General features: G+C 58.6%; 1 protein-coding gene across 2 annotated transcripts; it reads left to right on the top strand.

Moving 5' to 3' along the window:
- Window positions 1–1,361: 1,361 nt before the first annotated feature.
- On the top strand, window positions 1,362–22,820 carry CLCN7 (Cl-/H+ antiporter 7). Of its 2 annotated transcripts, XM_086472807.1 has the most exons (25): window positions 1,362–1,496; window positions 9,117–9,188; window positions 10,442–10,513; window positions 10,757–10,822; window positions 11,446–11,578; window positions 11,873–11,982; window positions 12,710–12,790; window positions 13,218–13,280; window positions 13,888–13,971; window positions 14,142–14,235; window positions 14,666–14,730; window positions 15,201–15,317; window positions 15,660–15,714; window positions 16,261–16,321; window positions 17,051–17,189; window positions 17,456–17,549; window positions 18,901–19,070; window positions 19,413–19,464; window positions 19,785–19,912; window positions 20,089–20,174; window positions 20,467–20,599; window positions 20,734–20,793; window positions 21,137–21,313; window positions 21,422–21,502; window positions 21,624–22,820. In XM_086472807.1, the coding sequence occupies exons 1-25, from the start codon at window positions 1,362–1,364 to the stop codon at window positions 21,708–21,710; spliced, it is 2,415 nt and encodes an 804-aa protein (XP_086328933.1). In that variant the 3' UTR covers window positions 21,711–22,820. The 2 variants fall into 2 exon arrangements, with proteins under 2 accessions (XP_086328933.1, XP_086328934.1); XM_086472808.1 differs by lacking the exon at window positions 9,117–9,188.
- The last annotated feature ends 794 nt before the right edge of the window (window positions 22,821–23,614 follow it).

Genomic DNA, 23,614 nt, shown 5'->3' with positions numbered 1-23,614 from the left:
AGACCCTTTTACACGATCGCTGCTTCAACAGAACTACATCCACCACTTCAGGAGGACTGCAGCCAGCATCTTATCGGACTGCTACTGCCCCCCTAACAGGGTGTCAGATTGTATTTCTGACTCTGTCAGTGTAAACCAGTGGGTTGTGTTTTTTTTTTTTTCCCTGCCTTGTGTTATATATATATGTGTATATATATATATTAGTAAAGAACTGTTATTCCTATTCCCCATATCTTTGCCTGAAGGCCCCTTAATTTCAACATTATAATAATTTGGAGGGAAGGGGGTTGCATTGTCCATTTCAAGGGAGGCTCTTGCCTTCCTCAGCAGACACCTGTCTTTCAAACCAAGACACTGGCACGTGGTACTGGTGGTGGCACGAGCTACGACCTCTCAGGGTGATGGGACACCTGACAGAGAGGGTGTCTCAGGACCAGGACCACTGGAGGTGGGGTAAAGGAAAAGGGGTTTTGGCAGCCAGTATGGAAGAGGTGGGACCCAGTCTTGGGGCCTGTCCTAAAGCCGTGAGGTCATCAGTTTCTGCCTCCGTTGTTCCTATTAAAATGCTCCGGGCAGAGAAGAAACCTCATTTATTTCTGGTCTTACTCTCTGCTGTAATGCTTGGTGCCACGTACAGCCGGGCAGGAGCTGCTCAGCACAGGCAGCTGAAGCCCTATGCTGGGTCACATGCGGGTGACCCCTGCCCGTCCCCTGCCACTGCCAGCATCTGCCGCTGAGTCAGACCCGGGGGGGAAGTTGTAGCACGGAAAAGCCCGTGACCGAGAGTGAGCCAGAGGTGCCGGAGCAGGTGCCGTCTGCCCCGTGTGCCCCGCCAGAGGGGCTCCTTGGGCAGCGCCGCGCTTTGGGCCGAGGCTCGGGCAAAGCACACAAAATGCTCCCAAATGGCTGCCCTGTGAAAATTGCTGCCTGGAGAGCAGGAGCAACACCGGCTCCGGCTGCTCCCCAAGCCCCCTGTTCCAGGGGGCGGCAGGGCCTCGCTGCCCGGACAGGGTCACGGCCACGGCTGACAGTCACGGGGTGTGCCTGGGCCCAGCCTGGGGCAAGGCCTTGCAGCGGCTCCGCGGCCTCCCGGGCCGCCGTCACGCCCGCGTCAGGCCCCAGCGCGGCAGAGCCCGTCCCCGGAGGCGGCTGCGGGACAGGCCGGGGACGGGCTCCTGCCCCTTCTCCGGGGAAGGGGCACGGTGGGGGGCCCGCGGGCGGGACTACAGCTCCCATGGTGCCGCGGGGCGGGGCGGCCGGCGCCGGCCGCCGTAGCGCTCACGTGAGGGCGGCGGCCCGGCAGTCACATGACCGGCCGGTGAGGCAGGGGCCGGCGGAGGTGTGCGCTGCCGCCGCCTCGCATGGCCAACGTCGCCAAGAAGGTGTCCTGGTCCGGCCGCGACCGCGACGACGAGGACGACGAGGACGAGTGCGTGGGCGAGACCACCCCGCTGCTCAACGGCACCGGCCCCGGGGCGGCGGCCGGCGGCCGGCAGGTGGGTACGGGCAGCGGGAGGGTGGGTGTCGGTGCACTGGTGGGGGCATCTGGCCTATCCCGGGCCTTCCTGCGCCGAGAGGCCGCCGGAGGGAGACTGGGGTCGTATCCGCGTCTCCCTCTGCTGTAGCGTTCAACGGCGCGTTCGTTGCCCCGGGGCTGGGCGGGGGCTGGCGGCAGGGAGCTGCGGGATGCCGGGGCTCTGCTCCCTGAGCAGCTCCGGGGGGAGGTCGGGGCCCCTCCGCGCTCTCCCAAGCCGGGGAAAGCAGAACCCGGCAGGGCCCGGCGCGGGGAGAAGCCGAGAGGGGAGCCACGGCCGGGACACAGGGTCCTCGGGTCACTCGTCGGGGAAAAGCTGAGCGTGGGGACTGACTCAGTGCCCAGCCCCCGCCGTGCAGCGGGGCAGTCCCGCCACGGCCGGTTTCCATCACGAGTTGCTGGCGCACGGTGATGCCAGTGCCTGGCCAGGACCCTGCTGCAGCTCTTCGGGGCCAGGCCCTGCTCGCTCTCAGCCGTGGGTGCAGCTGAAAGGGTCCCTGCCCGCAGGACCTTGCTGAGCAGGGGCCCGTGCCCACCCGCTGGGGTTGTCCTCTCAATTTCTGCTATAAATGTCGTTCTGTGAGAGAGCCCCTTGCCTGGCAGGCTGCTGCTGCCCAAACCAACAGATCGGGCTCAAACACGTGAGCATCTAACGCTGGCCTGGTGGTGGACGTCGTGCAGTATGTACAGAACTATGCTGGTAAAAAGCAAGTCCAGGATGGGCTGTGTTACAAACGCTGGGAGGCCAAGCCCTTCTTGCAAATTAATTTTAGGTAATTAACTGGAGAGAAACTTCTCTCCAGTGTACCCGGAGGCTGTTACTTGGGCAGTCTCTCGTCCACATGCGGTGCAGTTAACTGAAGCATGCCCTGACTCTGGCCAAGGCACTCAGTGCCTGTTACAGAGCGAAGCTGTGGCTGGGCGGGCCGTGCCTGGTGAGGGCTGCGGGATGTCAGGCTGGGTCCTCGGGGCGCTTCTGTGCCAGCACCAGGTGGGAGAGGGGTTGCCTCTGGGTGATGTCCTCGAATTTCCTATGAAGATTTTGCTGGGAGACTTGAGCTTAGACAGGGAGGAGCGGTGCCAGCCTTTGGCAGCTGTTAGCAGGGACAGCTCACCGAGCATGGTTCTGGGCTGCCCTGGTCCTGGGCAAGTCAGAACAGCAGGCTAATTAGAGTGAAATACAGGGTTTGTTAGGCTGGAAGGGCTTGGCTTGGTGCTGCAGGAGTGGGACGTGGCAGCTGGAAGGAGTTGCCTGCACCATTGCTGCTGTTCTGCTGTGAAAATAAAAATAAATCTTCCTAGCTGGTACAGCAGGACCCTGTGTATTTACAGCACAGGTTGTCTTAAAGACCACGTGGTGAATTCTGTGGGTCTGAAGGGTGTTAAATTAGGGATTAAGCGGATCTCGTGGCTGAGAGTCAGGAAAGGGTTTTCCTGGTGGCTTGGAAGAAATGCCTGAGCCCCCCTACAGCAGGGGCAGTCGGTGGTGGAGGCCCAGCCCTGCTGATCTGATTTATTGTCACCGTGTCCCTTCACAGCACGGACAACTCAGGTCCCAGGTGGTGACAAGGCGCTACATGGCTTTTTCCTTAGCAAAGGAGGAGAGTAAGTACCTTGCTGGAGATCTGAACCCACAGCTGCCCAGGCCACACGTGCCTCTGGCAGTGGCACTGACCTGGCAGTGGCAGCTGGGTTGTCACCATAGCGCTGCGGTTGTCTTTTGGTGTAGGGCAGCTGCTTCTCTCCCTCAAGATGTCCTTTGACGTAGTTGCCACATAGTTGTATAGGTTGAAGCAGGAAGGTTTTGGCAGAGAAACAGAGACTGGAGCTGCTTAGCTCATGGGAGACCTAAACTTGGGTGGTTGTAATACAATGAAAACATCCCCAGCAGAGCTTTCTTCCTTTCTCACATGCTTGTTTAATGGAAATGAAAGTGGTCTTAAAGTGACAAAAGGAAACATGGGTTTATAGTTCGCCGAGAGACTGAGATCGAGTGCTCGTGAGCAGGAGGTGGGGAGAGGCTGGATAAACACACACCCGTGACTGTAGGGGGGATGCTACAGGGCATCCTCCTGTGACTGAGGTCTCCTCTGGTTTTGGGGCCAGCTGAGCAGTGCTTCAGAGTTGACTGAGCCTTTGTCCTCTCACCAGGACTTTCTAGTGCCTCAAGCATATCAAGAAGCAAGAGGCTGCCTGTACGCCTGAGCATCACGCCTGCCATGGGCTGCCCCTTTCCCGCATTCTCAAGCCACGTGTGTCAGTTCTCAGGCTGAAAAGTGGATGGACAATTTTCCTAAGAGCAGCCAATTTCCATCATTAGGCATTTTCCAAAAAAAAGAATGCTTCTCCTTTGCTGCTCATTGAAGATATGGTCTGTGTTTGTGCTAAAATGCCTTGATGTTGGGGTTGGTATAATGCTTCTGCTCCAGAAGGTGCCTGGAATAGGGGGTGTGGGCAGGGGGTCACCAAAACGTGGACCCAACTGCTGCTGCTGGGCAACTTGTCCTTCTTAACCCCCTTTGTGTTTATTCTGCATCTCTAGATGTTGTTGGTCTTGCTTTCTTTCATTTCAAGTATCGTGGTGCAAAATGCAGCCTTTGTGGCCAGGTGGTGATGCTGGAGGGCTGCCGTGCTTGCTGCAATCATAAAATCTTGGCGGGGGGTGGGGAGGGAGAAAAAGAGGTCTGGTGGGTGAGCCCTGATTCCTGGCAGATGGGCTGCAGGTTGTGTGTCCCCTGGGTTGCTGCTGGGAGCCTGGAGCTGGCCTACCCAGAAAGCCACTGCCCTTGGGTGGTGGCAGAAGCTTCCCTAAGCAGAGGGGCTTAGGAAGTCCAGTCCCTTTTGTTGGGTGCTCGTACTGTTGGGGGCTGCGGTGGTGCCACTACTCCTCTGCAGAGGGGACATGTGGGACAAGGTGGCCAGAGAAAGACAGGTGGGCCAGGACAATAATGGCATCTCCTGGCCTCGTGCAGGTGAGGGGCAAGGCGCAGCTATGCCCTGGAGTGGCAGTGGGAGGCTGGAAGCAAAATCGTAGTTGAGCGGTGATGCCACAGGGAAAGTCTGGACACTTTCTCCCCCGTTATGGGCCTGGAGGTGAGGAACCTCGTTCTCTCCTGGTGTGGTGCATTTTGGGGATGATGGCTGTGTTGGTTTGAAGCCCATCATAGCTGTGGTTGTGTGTCAGAGGAGGGGGATTTCAAAAGCCCTGCAGCTCATCTCCCCTGTACGCTGCCATAGCCGGTGACAGGGCTTACCCTGCCAGTGAGCCACCCGGTGACACAGCCTTGCAGCCTGGAGCCATCCTTCCCACCCGAGCAGGAACCAGGGGTTCCTCGGCAGAGCGTGCTGGGACCAAAAGGGTCCTGGGGGCTGAAAATCTTCTTCCTTCCCTCCTGCTGCTTCTGCAATACTGCTGTGGGCTCCTGATGCGGTCTGCGCCACGCTTTATCTCCTTGATAACAGAAAGCCACGTGCTTCCAGTTCGTTAGTGAGCAGCAGGACGGTGATAAGGGGCAGTGTATGGGAGGGTGTCTTCATGCCAGGTGGTGGTTGCTGGGCACAAGTGATGTCCTGCAGGGAGCAGCCTTGCTGGCTCGTCCCTGTGGAAATGGGCTGTGGAGCAGAGTCAGATGCTCCCTGTTCGCGGTTCTTCAGAGCGACATTTGGGAGGCACTGGTAGGTCGCTGTGCACACCGCCCATGTTGGTTCTGTGGTCATTCTGCTATTTACAAACAGGGATTGTTCTTTGATTGCTCTCCTTGGAGGTAAACCGCTGCTGTGGCGTCATGTGTAGTAGTGGTGTGGCTTCTTGATACCTTTGCCAAACAGGGATGCTGGCAGCAGCGCTGCTATCGCCCACCCCAACTTGCAATGCTCCGGGCTGGTGCTGGTATCTGCGTGCAGCTGCTGCCCAATCTTGAAGATAACCCTTTTGGGGCATGAGTAGAAGGTGGTGGTTGAGATCTTCTGACAAATTTTTTGTTGTTGTTGTTGATCTTGAATTTTCTCTTGCCCATCTCAGAGCAGTGCTGGAGTGGGTGGCAGTGTGATGAAAGGGGAAGGGGCCTTGGGAGGTCTCTAGCCCAGGCCCTGCTAAGTGCAGATTCCTTAGACCAGGTCACTCGGGGACACGTCCAGTGGAGATTTGTGCATCTCCAAGGACAGAGACTGCATGCTCTCTGGCCCCAGGTTCAGTGTGTCACCACCCTCAGGGTGAACATTTGTTTCTGATGTCTAAGCAGAAGTTCCCTTGCTGCAGCTTGTCTGCTGCTTCTTGTCCCATTAATGCAAAGCTTTGAGGAAAGTCTAGCTCTGTCTTCTGTGTAATCTCTTGTTAGGTTTACAGAGATGGCAAGAAGATCTCCCTGAGAAGTACCAGCTTCTCCTCGTATATCTTACCATGTGCTCCAGGCCCTGACTGTCTTGCTGGACTCAGTCCTGTGTCTCCATCCCTTTCTTGGCCTGGGAAGCCCAAACTGGACACCAAGTTCTGGGTGTGCTGTTGCAGGTGCCAGGAGGAGGTGTGGGATCCCTTCCCCAGACCTCCTGGCTGTGGTCTTGCACCACCCAGGAGGTGGTCGACGACCTCCGCTGCAGGTTTGTGCCACCGCCTCCTCTTTAACTCATCCACTAACTCGCTGCAAGACCCTTTGAGCAAAGCTGCTTTCTAACTACTGGAGCACGTCCATCCCAGGTGCAGGGCTTTGTATTTGCCTGTTGAACTTTGGGGTCTTCCCTGCAGCCTGGTGAGCTCCTTCTGAGGAGCAGCCCTGCCTGCCAGAGTACCAACTGCCCTGCTGACAAAGATGTTAAGCAGTTTTGGACCAGATCCAGGCTTCAGACATCTCTTTGTAGAGCTGAAAATGGGTAGGGAATTAGCTTTACCACCCAAATGGGGAGAGTGCCGAGGGCTGGGTGCCGTTGCGTTGCTGTTTGTGTGCTGCTGTCGGAGGCAGGCTCAGCTGGGCGAGGGCCTCTCCTGGGACAGGAGAGCTGTTAACCTATCTGCGTTCTCTGGGTTTTGGCAACAGTGCGTGTTGTTATGTGGAGATAATAGTACCGCGGTCACACCAACATCATATGTACCCGGGATCAGCAGCTGTCTTGGCCTGAGTTTGAAAAACATCCAAAGGGGCGTAGTGCTGTCCATGTGCTCGGTGAATCTTTGAGTCGTGCACAAATAACTTTCTGTCTTGACTCCTGGCTGCCTGAATCCCCCCATCGCCCTTATAAAAGTAGGATGCTGATGAAAGTAGCTTTTTCCTGTCCTCCCAGCATGTGATCCCCATGCCAGGAGAGACGGGAGCCAGCCATCACAGAGTGGCTTGGCCCATCTGAATGCCAGAGGGATGCCAGGACTTAGGGGGAGGGGGGGCATATTAAGAACATGCTGCTTGTCTAATGAAGTTCAGCTTCAGATTCAACTGCAGGTCCTTTCCTTTCATCCGTGCTTGGGTCCTGCTGCTGCCTAATCCACTGGGAGCTGAGCTGCCGTGCCTTGGCCACTTGCTCCATAGGGAAGAGGTATGCAGGACGAAATCACTGGTTCAGCCACATTTGGTCTTTCTGTGGACCCCCATGGCTAGCAGGAGGAGAATTTCCCCAAAGGGCTGGTCCTGTCTGAGGTCTCGGTGCCTGAGGTTTGAGCCCCAGCAGGAGCAGAGGACACGGCACGAGTGACCGTTTCCATCTTGTTGCCTTGATCATGCTCTGGACATGTGGCATCTAACAGGGGCCTTAAATCTTTGTGCTTCCTGAAGCCACGTACAGGTGGGTTTCCTTGCAAGGTCTCAGCTTTGTCCTTCCCAGGGTTTCAGGGCAAGGACCATGTCTTTCCTCAGGATGATGGGACCTCTGCCTGCCACCAAAGCAGCTGGGCACCAGTGGGCACTGAAACAGGCAGTTCCTGCCTCCAGCTTGTGATTCTGTGTAAGTTCCCATTCACATCCACCCAGGGAGGTGACAGCTTTGGGTGTGCCTGGCTCGCAGGAGCCCACAGTGGTTTGCTCTGACTGCCAGGAAGAGGGTCCACCTAGATCCTTTCCATGGGGATTGTGGAGCCATCATGGACCAGAACCAAATCCCAGGCTGGTCTCACCAAACCAGTGTCCAAAAATGGCTGCATGGAGCACTTTGTGCTCAGCCCCTCCTGTGGGCTCAGGCTGCTGGGGGCAAAAGGGCACCGAAGAGGATTTGAGAAGCTGGAGCAAAACCCTCCTGCAGGTCAGGGAGTGAATGAGAACGTAGAGCAGATGGAGAAATGGGAAAATAGGTCAGGCTGCAAACACAAAGGGATATTCTTCGTCTGCAGTGACGTGCGCGGCTCCCAGCCGCTCTGGTCTGCATGTTCCAGACAGGATCGGTGGGGATTAAAGGAGTAGGGGCTTGATCTGGGATCTGCCAGCCTGCCGGCAGAGAGCAACCGACATGCCAGGGCCCCGCTGATGGCTTGTCATTCCCCTTTTATTCTCCAGTCCTTTAGCCTTGCAGCTGTGGAGGGGTGAGGCTCTGGAGGGGAAGATCTTAATGTTGAGAAATGGTATTTGGGCTGTGCTTAGTGACAGTGCTGCTCTCACCCGTGTGCATCCCTGTGTTTCACAACGGTGGAGGGATGACAGCAGCTTGCCTGCTTCTGCTGGGTCACCTCACAGCACTGCCCAGCTGGAGGCTGGCTCGGCTGCAGCCCAAGCCCTTGCCTGCATTGGCCAGGAGACGAGAGGTCCCCCAAGTAGTCCAAAACCACCCGTGTTATGCAATTGCACTGCCAGTAACAAGCCCGAGTGGTCACCAGCAAAAGGAGAACCTGCTCCGCAGAGAGAGATGCAAATGCTCCTTCCCAGCATTGCTGGGGCCGGCTGAGAGAGGCGCCAGTGTCCCTGAGGCTGCGCAGGAGCAACATGCCCCAGTTCCTCTTGTGTACGCTGGCTGGCAGCCAGTCTAGCCATTACCCCAGTCCTGGCTGCTCTGAGGGAGACAAACACACCGATGTGCACATCTCCCCAGCTGGGAACTGCTCCCGTGGAGATGACAGACCCAAATGTGCCCTTGGCCATCCCTTATTGCTGACTGGGTGCATGGCCCTGGCATGTCTTGGTGTCCTTGTGACTGTGGAGATGGTGCTTTCTGTTTGGGGGGGGGTCCGTCCCTCCCCAGCTCCAGGGGACCATGGAACGTGCTGCTCGGCATGGGTTTGCTGGCTACACGGCTGCTGCGTTGGCTGGAGGCTGTTGGTGACTGTTGCCAGCCCTTGGGGCTGCTGGCTGCCAGTCCTGAATGAGCTGCTGCTGGCTGGCACCTTCCCCAGGTGAGCTGGCTCTGCCAGCTAACAGGTTGGAGCAGCTTGCCCAAACCCCAGCAGACTGCTGCTGCCTCGTGCTCCCTCTGGGGTGGTGGGTCCCACCTCCTCAGTGTGTCGTCTGAGAGCAGTCCTGTTGTGGGTGCTGCGCTTCAGAGGGGCGCTGGCAGTGGGCAGGCAGAGCTCGGCAAGGGGGGCAGAGCACGAGCACCTGTGTGCCTGCTCCTTCCCTCTGCCAAGGCTTGCAATGCGTTCAGGAATTGACCCCATTTCCCCTTCTCTCCTCAGCTCACTCCTTCCTCCTTCCTGCGCATCGGGCAGCTGAGCAATGTGGACCTCAATGAGGACGTCCGTGAGCTGGTGAGTGGCACAGAAAGGGGCCTGCTGTTACCAAGACCCCTTCCCTTCTTCCTCTAACAGCACTAACAGCTGCTTTTGTCCCCTGCCCCCCGCCCCTCACATCCTGCTTGTCCCATGAGGGCTCCAGTGCTTCCTCCTGGGCTGGTTGACCCTCGTGGCACGGGCAGCTGCCTGCCACTCTGCCTTGACCCTCGCTGCTTCCCCTTACCTCCAACACTGGCCCAAGGACGTTGCAGTCCCCTCTGCCTCTCTGGGCAGCAGCACCAGTCTGCTGGCACAGGGACCTTCCTCCTGTGGGAGCAAATGCGCAAGGGGTCAGGGTGGGAAGGGATTTCTTCCTTCTTGCCTTGAGAGCTCCTTAAAGCTTCTGCTCTTGCCTGCTGCCCAGCTCGGTGTGAAGGCAGGGGAGGGGATGTGCAGTGTGGCAGCAGTTGGAAGGAGACATTTTGACCCTGAGGACAGGCTAGTAGAGGGGGCATCTTGCAAAAACTCAGGTTTCAAGTTACTTCCCACCACCACGAACACCTGGAAAGCTTTTCTTCCCCAGGTGCTCCTGCCTCAGCTCCAGAGCTGTAGGAAGAGCAAATGACAAGATGACTTTTGCTAAATATTTCTTGTGGAATTCTTAAATGGGAAGGAACATGTCTTAATCTGGTGCTTTGGAGGACAGGCTGGGCCTGCTTTGGCGGTAGCTGTAATGTGGGGCCAGGGAAGGGTGTGGGGTGCTGCTGCCCCAGGGGCCCCTCTGGCATCCTCGGTAAATGCCTTAATTCGGAGCTGGGAACAGCTTGCACGGTCAAAGGTGTTTGGGAAACAGAATTTGGTTTCTGCCCAAAAACGTGGGCCTGCTTGAAATAGCTCCTTGCTTTTGGCTAAAGGAATTTCCTGCTGAGGTGAAAGGTTGCCCTCTGCCAGAGCACGGAGCTGCTCGGGAGCTGCACTGGATCAACATGGCAGCATGGTACCCGGCTGGGCAAGCCCTCCATCTACTCGTGGGGAAGTGTCCTGCCCAAGGGTGGAGAGGCGGTGGGTGGGGGTGCATGCCTGACAGCCTGTTCCAGCTGCTTTAAATCCCATGCATCCACCAACAGGTGGAAAATCATCCCAGATCCTGCCCTGCCAGGCAGCTTGCACTCTGCAGTCCTCCCTGCCTCTCCTGAGCATAAAAACTAGCGTTAATCTGGCAGTTATGTGGTGGAGGGGAGGGTTGGACTCGGACCTGGCCGTCCTAACTTGTGCATCGTATCCCACAGGAGACGGAGCTCCCTCGGCAGCATCCCAATGAGATCCCCCACAACGAGAAGCTCCTGTCGCTGAAATATGAGGTAAGCACCCATCTTCCCCCGTCTTGGCTCTGCCCTTTGGGATGCAGCGGGTGAGGTATGTGGGGTGAGGGCTTGTGGCTGCCCCGCTGTGGGGGAGTTCGGTGGGAAAGGAGCGGGATTGAGGGAGGAAAATGATATGGGGGTGTGGAGGGACAGGGGTGAGGGTCTGAAGGCAGCCCTCCCCAGCACGGGTGTCTCTTTCCCTGCGGTAGAGGGTAACAGCATCTTCCTTTTCTAAACTAGAGCCTGGACTATGACAACAGTGAAAACCAGCTGTTCCTGGAGGAGGAGAGGAGGATAAACCACACAGTGAGTGTCGCTGTGACCCGGCAGCCCACCATCCCTGCAGCCAGGATGGCTCAGGGAAGCTGTTCCCCCCGCCTGGCTGCTGGGGGGCTTCTCTGTGCTGGGGGAGGTTGTGCTCAAAGCAGCGCTTGAGCCGAGGTGGGTATAGGGGCATTAACCAGCTTGTGACGAGCCGTAAAACCTCAGGAGCAGGGACCCAGCGTAGGGTGGTTTGAATGGGAGCTAGCCTGGGTGTGAGTGGTGGCACTGCTGGGTGGCATGGGGCAGGTCCCTGAGCAGAGGGACTTCTGGAGCCATGTGAAGCATCTGCTCTGGGGGCTTTGGGAGTCAGTGCAGCAGCAAGAAGCCCAACAGGAGGGGCCAGACAGAGGCAGGCAAGCTGGAAAAGCGCGTCTACTGTTAGGGATCCCACAGAGGGGCAGGGGCACTGGCTTAAAATAAGTAAATTGTGGCCAGGCTTTGCAATCCTGGGTCAGCCAGCGTTGGTTTTCCTTGGGCAACTGTCCTCAGAGCTGCCCAGGCTTGAGGCTGTGTTGGGGAAGGTGGCCAGATGGGCTGAGGTCCTCCTGATGTTGGCAGGGGCTGGGCTGGGCAGCAGTGGGGTCTGATGACTATCTGTCCCTCAGGCTTTCCGGACAGTGGAGATCAAGCGCTGGGTCATCTGTGCCATGATCGGCATCCTCACCGGCCTCGTCGCCTGCTTCATTGACATCGTGGTGGAGAACCTGGCTGGGCTGAAGTACCGGGTGGTGAAGGGCAGTATCCTCCCATAGAGCTGTGGGATCTCTGCTCCTGGTAGCCACGAGAGGGGTGTTGGGGGAGAGGGCAGTGCTTCGTCACCTGGGTTTGGTGGCACAGACCCTTCCACCCATGGTGCTGCTGAGGGCTGAGCTGTGGCTAGGCGCTGCTGTCATGGAGGAATCTCCTCGCAGCAGCCCTGGCTGCCCTAAGTGCACAGGACCTGCTGCGCTGCTGCAGCCCAAGTGATGCATTATCGCAGTGGGAGGGGTGGTACGCAACCCATACTGGCCTTTCCTTGAGCTGCTTCCCCAGACATTGACAAGTTCACGGAGAAAGGGGGCCTGTCTTTCTCACTGTTACTCTGGGCAACCCTGAACGCCAGCGTGGTGATGGTGGGCTCCATGATCGTTGCATTCATAGAGGTAAGAATTTGGAACTGGTCTGGGTTGGGGTATCCCTGTGCCTCCTGCCCTGGCTTTTTACATGGGGGAAACAGGATCACGTTGCCAGAAAACATGCAGATTTGTGTAATAGCAAATGTATTTCTGCAAAATTGCTTCTTGATGGCCCCAGTTCTTCTGCATTGGCTCCAGCTGTGATGTTGGGTTTCTCTGGGGTTGTCAGACTGATGGATGGACTAGGGCACAGGCATGGCTCTCACAAGCCTTGGCCCTGGCTCGGCCTCTGTGTTGGGTGTACATGACAACCAGCAGAGAGCAGGCTGGTCGAGTGCCTCAGGGACATGCTCTGGAGGAAAAGCCAGAGACAGGCTGGTTATGGCTGGGAGAGGGCGATGATTCCCTGTGGGCCACTCTGAGTCAGCAGTGTCTTCCTTGTGGCTTTGCCTTTGTTCTCTCTGGCCACCAAGTGTGAGTCTTCTGCAGCACTGGGCCTCTTGCCATGGTATGGTGGTGGGACCCTAGCGTGCCCAAGAACACATCCAGCTCCTCCCTGGCACGTTTGCCCTTGGGGGCAGTGAGTGCCTCCCTCAGGCCCACCTCCAGAGCCTGTAGTAGGCTTTGGCCTCACCTCTCAGCCTTGCTGAGGATGTGCTTGATGTGCCCTGTGCTGAAAGACCAGGGGTAAAGTGGCCAGTGTGTCCCCATCCTGTACGAGGGCAGCCACTCACGCTCTCCCTGCTCCCTGCAGCCTGTTGCAGCCGGCAGCGGCATTCCCCAGATCAAATGCTATCTCAACGGTGTGAAGATCCCGCATGTTGTCCGCCTCAAGGTAGGCAGTGGGAGGTAGTGGGATGTGTGCCTTCTGCCTGCGATGGGGGACCCTCCGCTGAGCTGGGCTGGGCGTGTTGTGTCCTCATGTGGTCCCTGCCTGCACTGCAGCAGAGGAAGGGCTGGTACAAGCTCGAGGCCACCCAGCTGCATTGCCCAGCCCCGTAGCTGTTCCCCACCAGTGTCGGGCAGTTAAACCTCCTGCCCTGGGATTGGCAGCTGGTGCTGGGAAGGGCAGCTTTGAGTAATTTTTTTGCTCTGGCCAAGAAGATGGCCAACCCCGTTACCACTGTGGCGGGGATGAGAATCACAAGTTCCCTGGGGTCGCTGGCTCCTGCCCCTGCAGCTGGCTGGGTCTGTGGCTGCTGCGGTTGTGTTCCTTGTGCCCCCCCGTGTGATGTGCTGTGCCTGTCCCCTCTGTTTTGCAGACCCTGGTGATTAAGGTCTGCGGGGTCATCCTCTCGGTGGTCGGCGGCCTGGCTGTTGGGAAGGTGAAGTGCACAAAGCTCTCTCTGGATTGCTGCCGGCATGTTGTTACTTGCTGCTGGCACAGGTGCTGCAGCCTGTCACCGGCCCTGCGCTGGGGATGGGGTGCTGGGGGCCCTGCAGTGACTTCCCAGTTTTATTCCCTGGTCTGCTGGCCAAGGTGACCATGGCATGGCCAGGCTTGGGGAGCCCCCGGGGCACACAGTGCCAGCCCCCAGGGTGTGTGGGGCCACTGAGGCAGCCTGTGTGTGGCTTGGCTGAGGGGAGGAGAGCAGCAGCCTATGTCTGTTGATGGTTGTCCCTGCAAATATGAGACGGGGGGAGACCTGGGTGCCCCAATGGGACCTTTCTAGCTTGCTGGGGTTGAAGGTAGGCAAGGGAAGCCCCTGTTTCCTCAGCTGGAGGGAGCGCTGGTGGGAACAGGAGGTGACTATGGGAGCCACTTGCTAGAATGAGGATTTAAGGGGGAAAAATTGCAAGGTCTGTATTTCCCAGAGGGAAATCCTCCCAGCCAGCTGCTTCAGGTCTGTGACCTGGTGAGCAGCATTCAACTGTCATGGCTATTCCTGGGGTTCTTCCTCCTCCCATCTGAGACTGCTCTCCTGCCTGTAGGAAGGACCCATGATTCACTCTGGAGCAGTGATTGCTGCTGGGATCTCCCAGGGAAGATCCACATCTTTAAAGCGAGACTTCAAGGTTGGTGTTGAGGGCTGTGGGGCTGTGCTGCAGGAGCCCCTCCTGTGCCCAGACTGGGCTGTTCCTCAGGGTCATGCTGGTGGCTTGGAGTCATATATGGCACACCCTGTGTCTCCCCTAAACTCATGCCTATGGCCAGCCCTAAACTTGCCTTCACTTTGGTGTTTCAGATCTTTGAGTACTTCCGCAGAGACACAGAAAAGAGGGACTTTGTCTCAGCTGGAGCTGCTGCTGGTGTTTCGGCTGCATTTGGTGCCCCCGTGGGTATGTGTCTGGGCTCTCTGATGCTGAGTGGTGCCTGCACATGGATCTCGTCGGGAAGCTGCTCCCACTTGCATGGAGGCAGCTGCTGAGATCTGCCTACAGCACTGCAGGAGCCCTCCTGCAAAGTGCCTGACCCGCTCCAAGCTGTCCTGCCATACCACGCAGGTCTTGGGAAGAGAGGAGGGGGGTCATCTGCCTCTGATCCCAGGTGTTGCCTCCCTGGGATGGAAGAGGGCAGTGGAGGGGCTTCACTGTGATCAGCACATCTCTGATGGCTTGGTGGGCTTGCTGGTCCCTTTGCTGGAGCCTGTGAGGTCTGGGGCAGCGTGGGGCACATGGGCTGGGATGAATTTGGGTGCCTCAGCTGGTGCTGTGAGCCAAGGGTCAGTGGCACGTGCCCCTTGTGAAGGTGTTTGTCTTGTGTTTGCAGGGGGTGTCCTCTTCAGCTTGGAGGAAGGGGCTTCCTTCTGGAACCAGTTCCTGACATGGAGAATCGTAAGTGCTGGAAAGCAGGAGTAATAAATCAAGGGCTGGCTCTGGTGTGAGGCATAGGCTTTTCCTGATGTCCCAGAGCCCCAGGCCTCCTGCCATCCCTGCCCCAGCCAGGCAGCCATGTGTAATGCATCCCAGGGAACAGCATCCCAGGTCTCCTTCTGTGCCCCAGACCTTAGAGGCTGAATTTGGACCTGGCTGAGCTTCATCTTGCTGCCAACCCCTTTCCAAGGGAGCTGCCTCGGGCTGTGCTCCAGGGCCATGGAGGGGCAAAAGGCGAAGCAAGCCCTGGTCAGTGTAAGCTGTGCAGAGTGCTGCCACAGGGAACGGGGCCTCTTCTTGCCACTACGCCATGGGTACTGAGCCTACCCAAGGGCCTTGGGGGGATGGTTTGGGGTAATGTGGGGGGCACATGGTGAGGGAGCAGGGGCTGAAGGTGTCTGGCAGTGACTCTGGGCTGCATTTCCTTCCAGTTCTTTGCCTCCATGATCTCTACCTTCACTCTGAACTCTGTCCTGAGTGTTTACCACGGCAATGCTTGGGATCTCTCCAGCCCGGGGCTAATCAACTTTGGCAGGTTTGATAATGAGGTATGGCACAGATATTCCCCATGTAGGGCTCTGTTGGGGGCGGTTAGAAGCAGCCCATGGCAGGTTGGGGCCACCAGTCTGTCTTAAAACATCACCCAGGGCCTGAGGCAGGCTATGCCCCAGCAGGCTGTGGGGTCTGGCCAGATCCTAGCTCCACCAAGCCCAGTAGAAGGCTTTTCTGCAGCCACTGCTGGATGTGGGGGCTGTGGGGTATCCAGGGGAGACTTTGGTGCAGCTCTGGGAGCTGCTTGCTGGCTCAGGCTTGTGCTGTCCCAGCAGTGACCAGCTGCAAGGCTGCAGATGGGCCAGGTGATCCAAAACCCATTTCTTTCTTGCTTGCAGAAAATGGGATACACAATCCAGGAAATTCCTATCTTCATCTTTATGGGAGTGGTTGGTAAGAGAGTGCTGCTCTTTCAATCTGATTAGTCTGAATAATTTCCTCTGTTCTCTGTCTGAGTTTAAAAAAGCTTTGGGATCCAGTTTCCTGGGGAGAATGGGAAATCCATTTAACTCTGGAGCAGAGGCTGCTTGTGCGGCTTCCACAGGGGTGAGAGCTGGATCCTGGCCCAACCCTTACCCTTGTAGCAAAGGCGAGAGCCCCTTTGATCCATGGACTGCAAAGTTGTTGAGTGGGGTCGGTGCATCGCAGTCGTGGGCAGCCCCTCGCTTTCAAACAAGCTGCCCTTAGCCCTGTCCCTCACCTGCCTAGTGCTAGTGCTGTGACGCTGGCCCCTGGCCACCTTGCTGCTGGTGCCAGTGCTCCTCTTGGTGTCAGGTCCTGGCTGTCTCTGCGGGGACAATGTCCACATGTCCCGGGGCTGCCAGTGATGCTGGATGGGTTGTTGATGTCTCCCTGAGCTTCATGGGTTCCTTGTGTCCTGGGCAGCTATAGGAGAGCCTGGGATGGGTGTGCTGAGCTTTTCCTCTTTTGCATTTGCAGGTGGGATCCTTGGGGCCCTGTTCAATGCCCTCAATTACTGGTTAACGATGTTCCGGATCAGGTAAGAGCTCCTGGTTAACTAAGGTGATTGACATGGTTTGGCTGGTGCCTTCTGTGCTCCCTCGAAGCGACATTCCCAGCCAGAGCAAAGCTGTAATCTCGTACTTAATGTGAGCAATAGCAGCCCCTGGAAACTGGGAGGCAAAGATGCCTCCCTTGGGTGACTTGAGGGCCCAAAGAAGTGCAAACACTCTACAGACGTGACTGTTATGTGCTTCTGAGAGTAATGAGAGAACAGAGAGCTGCTAAAGCCATCTGAGCCCAGTCTGGCATAGCCAATACTTGTCACCAGCTTTACAAACACCAGGACCAGCTTTGTGGCCTCATTCAGGGGTGACCTGTAGCAGTGGAGTGTGAGGGGCCTGCAGCTTCCAGGGCATCGCTCCTCTTGGGCCTTCACAGGCTGCAGCTTTCTGGGCTTGGCTCTGTGCTGTCCCCCCCGCCAGATCACACCAACCTTTCCATGGGAACTGTGCCCAGCTCCGTGCAGGGGAGGCAGGCAGGGCTGCTGGAGCTGGCTGAGCAAAGCTGTTCTTGCTGCTGGCCTCCTGCCCCAGTTTACCACAGCAGCTTTGCCAGAGGACAGAGCGCAGGACAGCCTGGCAGGGTCTGGGAAGGGAGCAGAGGCAGCCAGCCTGTCTGTATGCCCGATGTGATGTGCCAAGGCTGGCTGTGGGTGATCCTGCCTGCACCCCTGGGTGCCACCCTCACTCCTCTGCTCCCTTTGCAGGTACATCCACCGGCCCTGCCTCCAGGTGGTTGAGGCCATGCTCGTGGCAGCAGTGACTGCGACTGTGGGATTTGTCATGATTTACTGCTCGAGAGACTGCCAACCCATTCAGGGGAGCACGGTGGCATATCCCCTGCAGGTAGGAGATGCTGGAGAACGGCCCCCCAGGGTGGGGGGCACTCTGAGCCTGGGCAGAGACTGAGGGCTGAGCAGGGAGATGAGACCCTGCTGGGTTTTGTGGCACTGGAGCTCGCAGTCAATGCCCTCTGCCACGGGCAGAGCTGGAGACCCAAGCACGGTGTTGGTGTGCTTGCTGCCCAGAGCTGCCTCCTCGCCAGCACATATCCCCCTGAGCTGGCAGCCGGGATCTGCCACTTCTAACTCTCTCTTTTTCTTCCCCCTCAGCTTTTCTGTGCTGATGGAGAGTACAACTCCATGGCCACTGCTTTCTTCAACACACCCGAGAAGAGCGTCGTCAACCTCTTCCATGACCCTCCAGGTCCGTGCGCCTGGTGAGCGGGTCTTTGAACTTGAGCAGGGCAGGGCTGGACTGGTGTGAGGTGGCCAGCCTGTTCCCTGGGCACTCATGGGATGAGGCACAGGATGATCAGCACGTCCCCCTCAGGGCACGATGGGATCCAGCAAAGCACTGTGCCTGCTCCTTTCCTGCAGTGGTGGAAGGAGGAGGGATGGATATCATGCCTGGTGGCAGCTGCAGGCTCAATCAAAGGGCTGTGGTCTTGAGAGCCTGTGGATGAGGACCTGGTTTTGTTCAGGCGTGTTTTGTTTGCAAGCTGTTGCTTCTGAGTTGTGTGGGAGCGTGTCTGACCCTCGCTGGCTGTCTGAAGTCTGTCCTGGAAATGTCCCTGGCTGTTTTCTTAGTTAGCAGGGCCTCTTGCCCCAGATTGACTTTACCATCTGGTCGGTTGTGGAGGTGGATCTTGAGGTTTGGATTTGCTTGAGAAATGCAGTTTGGCTCCCAGGTTCCAGCTCCCATTTCACTTGGACCTAGTGTAATGGCAGCATGCCTTCTGCCTGCTGGTCTGAGCTTCGTGCCCAGCTGCATGTCAGCAGGGAGTAGACAGCTCTGAACTTCCAGACCCTCAGCCCACAGAGTGCAGCTTGGCCACCTGAAGCCAAGTGATGACTGTCCTGTGTCTCAGGGCTGCTCCCTGCAGTGTTGGGTCCTCCCTGGTTCAGGGCTTTGGTCTGTTAACCTCTCTGTGAAGAAGAGGTTGCAAAGTACTCATTTAAACTAGACTGAGCTGCTCAGCGGTCCTAAAATAGCAGTAGGCTGAGTCCTGGGGACAGCAGGGTCTCGCTGTGATAGCACAGCCCATGACATGGGGCAGCTTAGGACTGGCCAGAGCAGCCTTGGGAGCTGTGGGAGAGGAGGGGGTTTGCAGGACCTACTCTGAGTTGATCCCAAAGATGGTGGTAGGATCTCTGCCAGCTCACTAGCACCTCTGTCCTCCCAACCTCGTCATCCAGCACTGGTGGTCCCTCAGGGCTTTGAAGTACGTCACGCTGCCTTGCGGGAGGCTGGGAACCACGGGGCTGGGAGGGAACGGGTCATCACAGGTCACAAGATGGAGGAAAGGCACGTCCTGGGCTCGGTGGGATGGGAGGGCTTGGGATGGCACCGGCTGGTGGGGCCCTTTAGGGAGCAGGAACAGCCTAAAGAGGTGGTTCGTGCTCCCAGGGTGGAAGGTGCACCCAATGAGGGTGGCTTTTGCTGCTGGGAGCGTGTCATGGAGCTGCTACTGTCTGTTCTCCCATGGCTGCAGCTCACCGTGGTGTCCTCTGGGCTGCAGGACCAGCACTGATTCTCCAATCTCTCTCAACCTCAGGATCCTACAACCCCATGACGCTGGGCATGTTCACGCTGATGTATTTCTTCCTGGCCTGCTGGACCTACGGCCTCACGGTGTCTGCAGGGGTCTTCATCCCCTCCCTACTGATCGGTGCTGCCTGGGGGAGGCTCTTCGGCATCTCTCTGTCCTACCTGACCAAAGGCTCGGTGGGTCCTTGGTGGGAAGGGGTGTGGGGCAGTGGGAGCCGCAGCACCCAGCCCTCCTGCCTCACCGCTGGGCAGGTGGCGTGTGCAGGCAGCGTGCACGGAGCTGGCTGAGAGCTTGGCATGGCAGTTTAGAGCGGGTTGGCTCCTCACTGGATGTCTTCCTGAGCTGGGTCTGGGCTTTCCCACATCCTGACGGAGTTCTGCCAGCGACTGAGCTGTGCAGGCAACCTCGGGCACTCCTCCCCACTTTGGAGGGGGATTTGGGGGCCAAGGCACTGCTCACTATCTCTGGATGCACTAGAACTAGCAGCTGACTTGGCTGCTTCTCTCTCCTCTCCTCAGATCTGGGCTGACCCTGGGAAGTACGCCCTGATGGGAGCTGCTGCACAGCTGGGTGAGTTCCCTACGATGCAGTCTTGGCCAGCTACTGCGCATGTCAGGGGGAAGGTGGCAGGGGAAAAAGCGATCCTTGCTTCCCTCGTGCAGCTGCTTCTCCAGCTGAAGCCCCGCCTGGCTGTCGGCTTCGTGACGATCCTGCCAAGTACAGGCAGTGCTGGGGCACTAGTGAGGACTGGGATCGGCCGGGGCACCCCTGCCTGTGCAGGCAGTCCTGGGTTGCAGTGCAGACTTGGGGGCCTCGGGTGTTCTGCTGTCCCCTTGCCCCGTGTTTCCCTGCCCTCCTAAACCCCCAAACCCCTTGGTTGTCTCTCGCAGGTGGGATAGTGCGGATGACACTGAGTCTCACGGTTATCATGATGGAGGCAACAGGCAATGTCACCTATGGCTTCCCTATCATGCTGGTGCTGATGACAGCAAAGATTGTGGGAGACTACTTTGTGGAGGTGAGGGCTGGTGTGCTCACCAGGACATGGCAAGAGGCTGTGTGTCAGGGTTGGTGGTGCTGGGAAGCCATCGGGGGGCCAGGACAAGCATGTGCTCTCTCTGGGGTGAGCTGCTGCCTGGCTGTACCCCTCAGCGCCTCGCCAGGCTTCTCCTGACAGTTCGGCTCTTGTTGCAGGGGCTCTACGACATGCACATCCAGCTGCAGAGCGTGCCCTTCCTGCACTGGGAGGCCCCGGTGACATCCCACTCCCTTACAGCCAGGTAGGTGGGCTGGGGGATGCTTGTCACTCCCAAAGCGGCAGCTTTTGGACCGCACTGTTGGCCTGAGCTGGAAATGGTGGTAGTGACACAGTTCAGCCCCAAGAGCCTGCTGTCACCTGGTGCCACCAGCCCAGCTCCTTCCCCAGCAGGGAGTGTGGCCTGCAGTGCATTCCCTCCCCCCTCCTGTGGGGACAGAGGAGGCTTCAGGGCTGCAGAGGCATGTGTATTGGGGGGGGGGATATTTGGGGAATGCTGCCACAGGGCTGTGTTTCACACCAAGCCTTCCCTGCAGGGAGGTCATGAGTGCTCCTGTCACCTGCCTGCGGAGGATCGAGCGAGTTGGCACAGTTGTGGACATCCTCAGCGACACCTCCTCCAACCACAACGGTTTCCCGGTGGTGGAGAGCAATCCTGATGCCACGCAGGTGGGCTGGGTGCCACTTGCAAGGGGATGCAGCTGGGGGTCAGCCACATGAGGGCTGACTGTGGTGTGGGACCGTTACATTTCCCTCCCCGTGCCCCTTCCCAGCCCCATCTCATGCACAGTGCTCTGTTGCAGGTGGCAGGACTGCGGGGTTTGATCCTGCGTTCCCAGCTCATCGTCCTGCTGAAGCACAAGGTGGGTGATGCTGCGTGGAGGCTGTTCAGGCGTTGTCAGCCCCGGTGTCCCTGTCCCACTGCTGCCTCAGGCTCAGGGGAAGCTTGCAGAGAGTCACTGTCATCACCCTCAGCTCACCTGAGGAGACTGGGGGCTGACATCTTGTGCTGGGGTTACCCCAGCACCATGCTGCACCCCACTGGGCTCACAAACCCTGAGTGAATGGGAAGTGGGCTGTCTTCCTGTGGATGGTCTGTCTGCCCCATGCTCCTGCCTTCTTCCCTCCCTGTCCCTGTGCATTGCCCTGGCCTCCGTGCCTGTCGGCGCTGCAGGATGGTCCCCAATTGGTCTCTTTCCTCCCAAGGTTTTTGTGGAAAGGGCCAACCTGAGCCTGGTGCAGCGGCGGCTGAAGCTGAAGGATTTTCGGGACGCGTACCCCCGCTTCCCCCCCATCCAGTCCATTCACGTCTCCCAGGATGAGCGTGAGTGCATGATTGACCTCAGCGAGTTCATGAACCCCTCGCCCTACACTGTGCCTCAGGTAATGACCAGGGACCCCTCCACACCCCAGCACGTCGGGGGACCGTGGGTGGGCAGTGGGTGCTGGCTAGGGATGCTGCAGCCCACACAGCCCTGCTCTGCCTTGCAGGAGGCGTCTCTGCCACGGGTGTTCAAGCTCTTCCGAGCCCTGGGACTGCGGCACTTAGTGGTCGTGGACAATCGCAACGAGGTGAGTTCCTGCTCGCTGCCTGTGGGCAGCCTGGGCTCCTCAGTGGGGTGCACGACACGCTGCCCTTTCCCGCAGGCTCTGTGTGCCAGTGTGGGACTGTACGTTGTCCCTTTCCCGGCAGGTGGTGGGCATGGTCACCCGCAAGGACCTTGCCAGGTACCGGCTGGGGAAGGAAGGCCTGGAGGAGCTCTCACTGGCACAGACGTGACAGGGGGTGGCATTGCCCAGCAGAGTTGTGCCCTGGCCCCTTGGAGCTGGGGACCCCTTTTGTGGGAGTCGGGGAGAGGACTGGGCCAGCCTATGCAGGCATCGTGGTGCCCAGAGCATCGGCATGGCTGTGCTGCCCCGGCTCTCCTGCCCGTCGCTGCCTACCCATGTCTACTGCCTCCTCTTCTCAGCCCCTCCTCTGCTTCCCTGAGGGATCAAAATGCACCCTTGGCTCTGTTAGCTCCTGGCAAGGGCTCTCCCTGTGGATTGGGTGAAGGCTAGAGTGTGCCAGGGGCAGCAGAAGTGCCCTGCTGAGCTGGGCACAGTCCTCTGCCATGGGCCTCCCTCACCTCAGCCACCCAGCCTGGGCTGTCTGGGACCTAGACCTGCCCTGGCACCTGCTGCAAGTCCTGTGTGGGGAGCAGAGGGTTACATGGGGGGATCCCTCCTTCTCCCAGGGCCTCGTCCACACTGCCCTGTGCTCCTGCTGGCTGGGTCAGGCTGAGCCTTGGGGCAGGTGCTTGCGTCTCTGGCCGGAGGAGGGGGCCGTGCCCTGCTCGGCTGTGCAATAAAAGGGGCTCCTGTGGTTCAGCAGCTGCTGCCTCTTGCTCTTTCTTGGTTCCCTCGGCCACTCTGACCCTAACCTGCATGTGGGGAGACATCCCTGGGGTTTGGGGCAGGGATGGGGAAGGGAGAGATGCCTGCTTTGAGGCAGGGTTGGTCCTGCAGCCTGTGTCCCTAGTGTCTGCCACTCCTGCTCTCCTCCCACTATTGCTGCTGCCTCTCCCTATGCTGGGGGCCAGAGTCACCCCTGGGTGTGTTTCTGCACTTGCTGCAGCTTGTTCTGGCCCCTTCCAGCAGCCTGGGCTCTGCCACACACCCCAAACCCCACCCCCGGCCCTGCATCTGACCAGGACGAGGGAGCAGAGCCTGCACTTCCCTGGGTGATCAGGAGGGCTCCAGCCCTGGCACCTCAGCTCCCCCATCTCCCACTATCCTTGTTCCTCACCTTGGGGCTGCCCACTCCTCCCTCAGGCGGAGGCAACCTGGTGCCTGGAGGGGCTTTAGACTGTGGGATACTGTGCTGAAATAAAGCCTGTTTGTACTTTTATTGTGGTGCTGCCCGTCTCTTACTCCCCTTCTTCCCCTAGTGCCGTGGTCCAGATTCAGTGCCATGTCTGTGGTCTCTCCCTGGGGATGAGCTGGGCCCTGTCCCCGCTGATGGTGCTAGGAGGGCACAAACCAGGGGACTGGAGTGCTCGAGGTGGGGGGGGGTGGCTGCCCCTTCCCCGGTGCTTTTCCCTTTCAAGACCAACAAAGAGCTGCCACAAAGCCGAGAATGCCTCGGCTGGGCCCTGGTAACAGCCCGGTCCGGTGGCGGGGGCTGCGGGGAAGGGCCAGCTGCCCTCCCAGCACCACAGGATGGCCCTGCTCTCCCCTGTGGGTCCAGTTCCTTGGCACTGCTATGGGGCAGGGGAGCTGTGGGGTGCAGCGGGTCCCTGAGGCGGTGATGGGTCCCTGCTGGGTGCCGGCAGCCAGGCATTTTATGAGGCCCCACGTCGCCCTTTGCCCCGGCGTGGCCGAGATAAGGGGATGGGATCCACCAACTTGGGCCGCAGAGTAAACACGGGCTGCTGGCTCCCGACGGCACCGTGCTTCCCTCCTCTTCCTGCTGCCGGGGCAGCCGGTGGCCCCTGGGGGCCAAGCAGAGCAGCAGCCCTTCATCACAGGCAGCAGGGACACCGCGGGGGCGGGTGGCAAAGGACACCCCATGCGCTGGTGCCTGGCGGGAGTCATTTATTCACTCATCCCGTTGCCGGCTCTGACCCGGCAGCTCCAGGTGCCCTGGCACTGGGGCTGCTGGGTTTATCATTAACCGGGCGGCACGTGGCGGGGCCAGGGGCC

Source organism: Leptosomus discolor, chromosome 14 (genome assembly GCF_034619465.1).
Source record: "Leptosomus discolor isolate bLepDis1 chromosome 14, bLepDis1.hap2, whole genome shotgun sequence".
Classification (NCBI taxonomy): domain Eukaryota; kingdom Metazoa; phylum Chordata; class Aves; order Leptosomiformes; family Leptosomidae; genus Leptosomus; species Leptosomus discolor.
The sequence above is the reverse complement of the archived record's forward strand: the minus strand, read 5'-3'. Positions and strand labels throughout refer to the sequence as shown.

Bases quoted from the DNA above. Each gene is read 5' to 3' on its own strand.
- CLCN7 (XM_086472807.1), top strand. From the start codon at position 1,362: ATGGCCAACGTCGCCAAGAAGGTGTCCTGGTCCGGCCGCGACCGCGAC. The intron at 17,190-17,455 runs GTAGGAGATGCT...CTTCCCCCTCAG, and splicing joins CGGTGGCATATCCCCTGCAG to CTTTTCTGTGCTGATGGAGA. The intron at 20,600-20,733 runs GTGGGCTGGGTG...GCTCTGTTGCAG, and splicing joins GCAATCCTGATGCCACGCAG to GTGGCAGGACTGCGGGGTTT.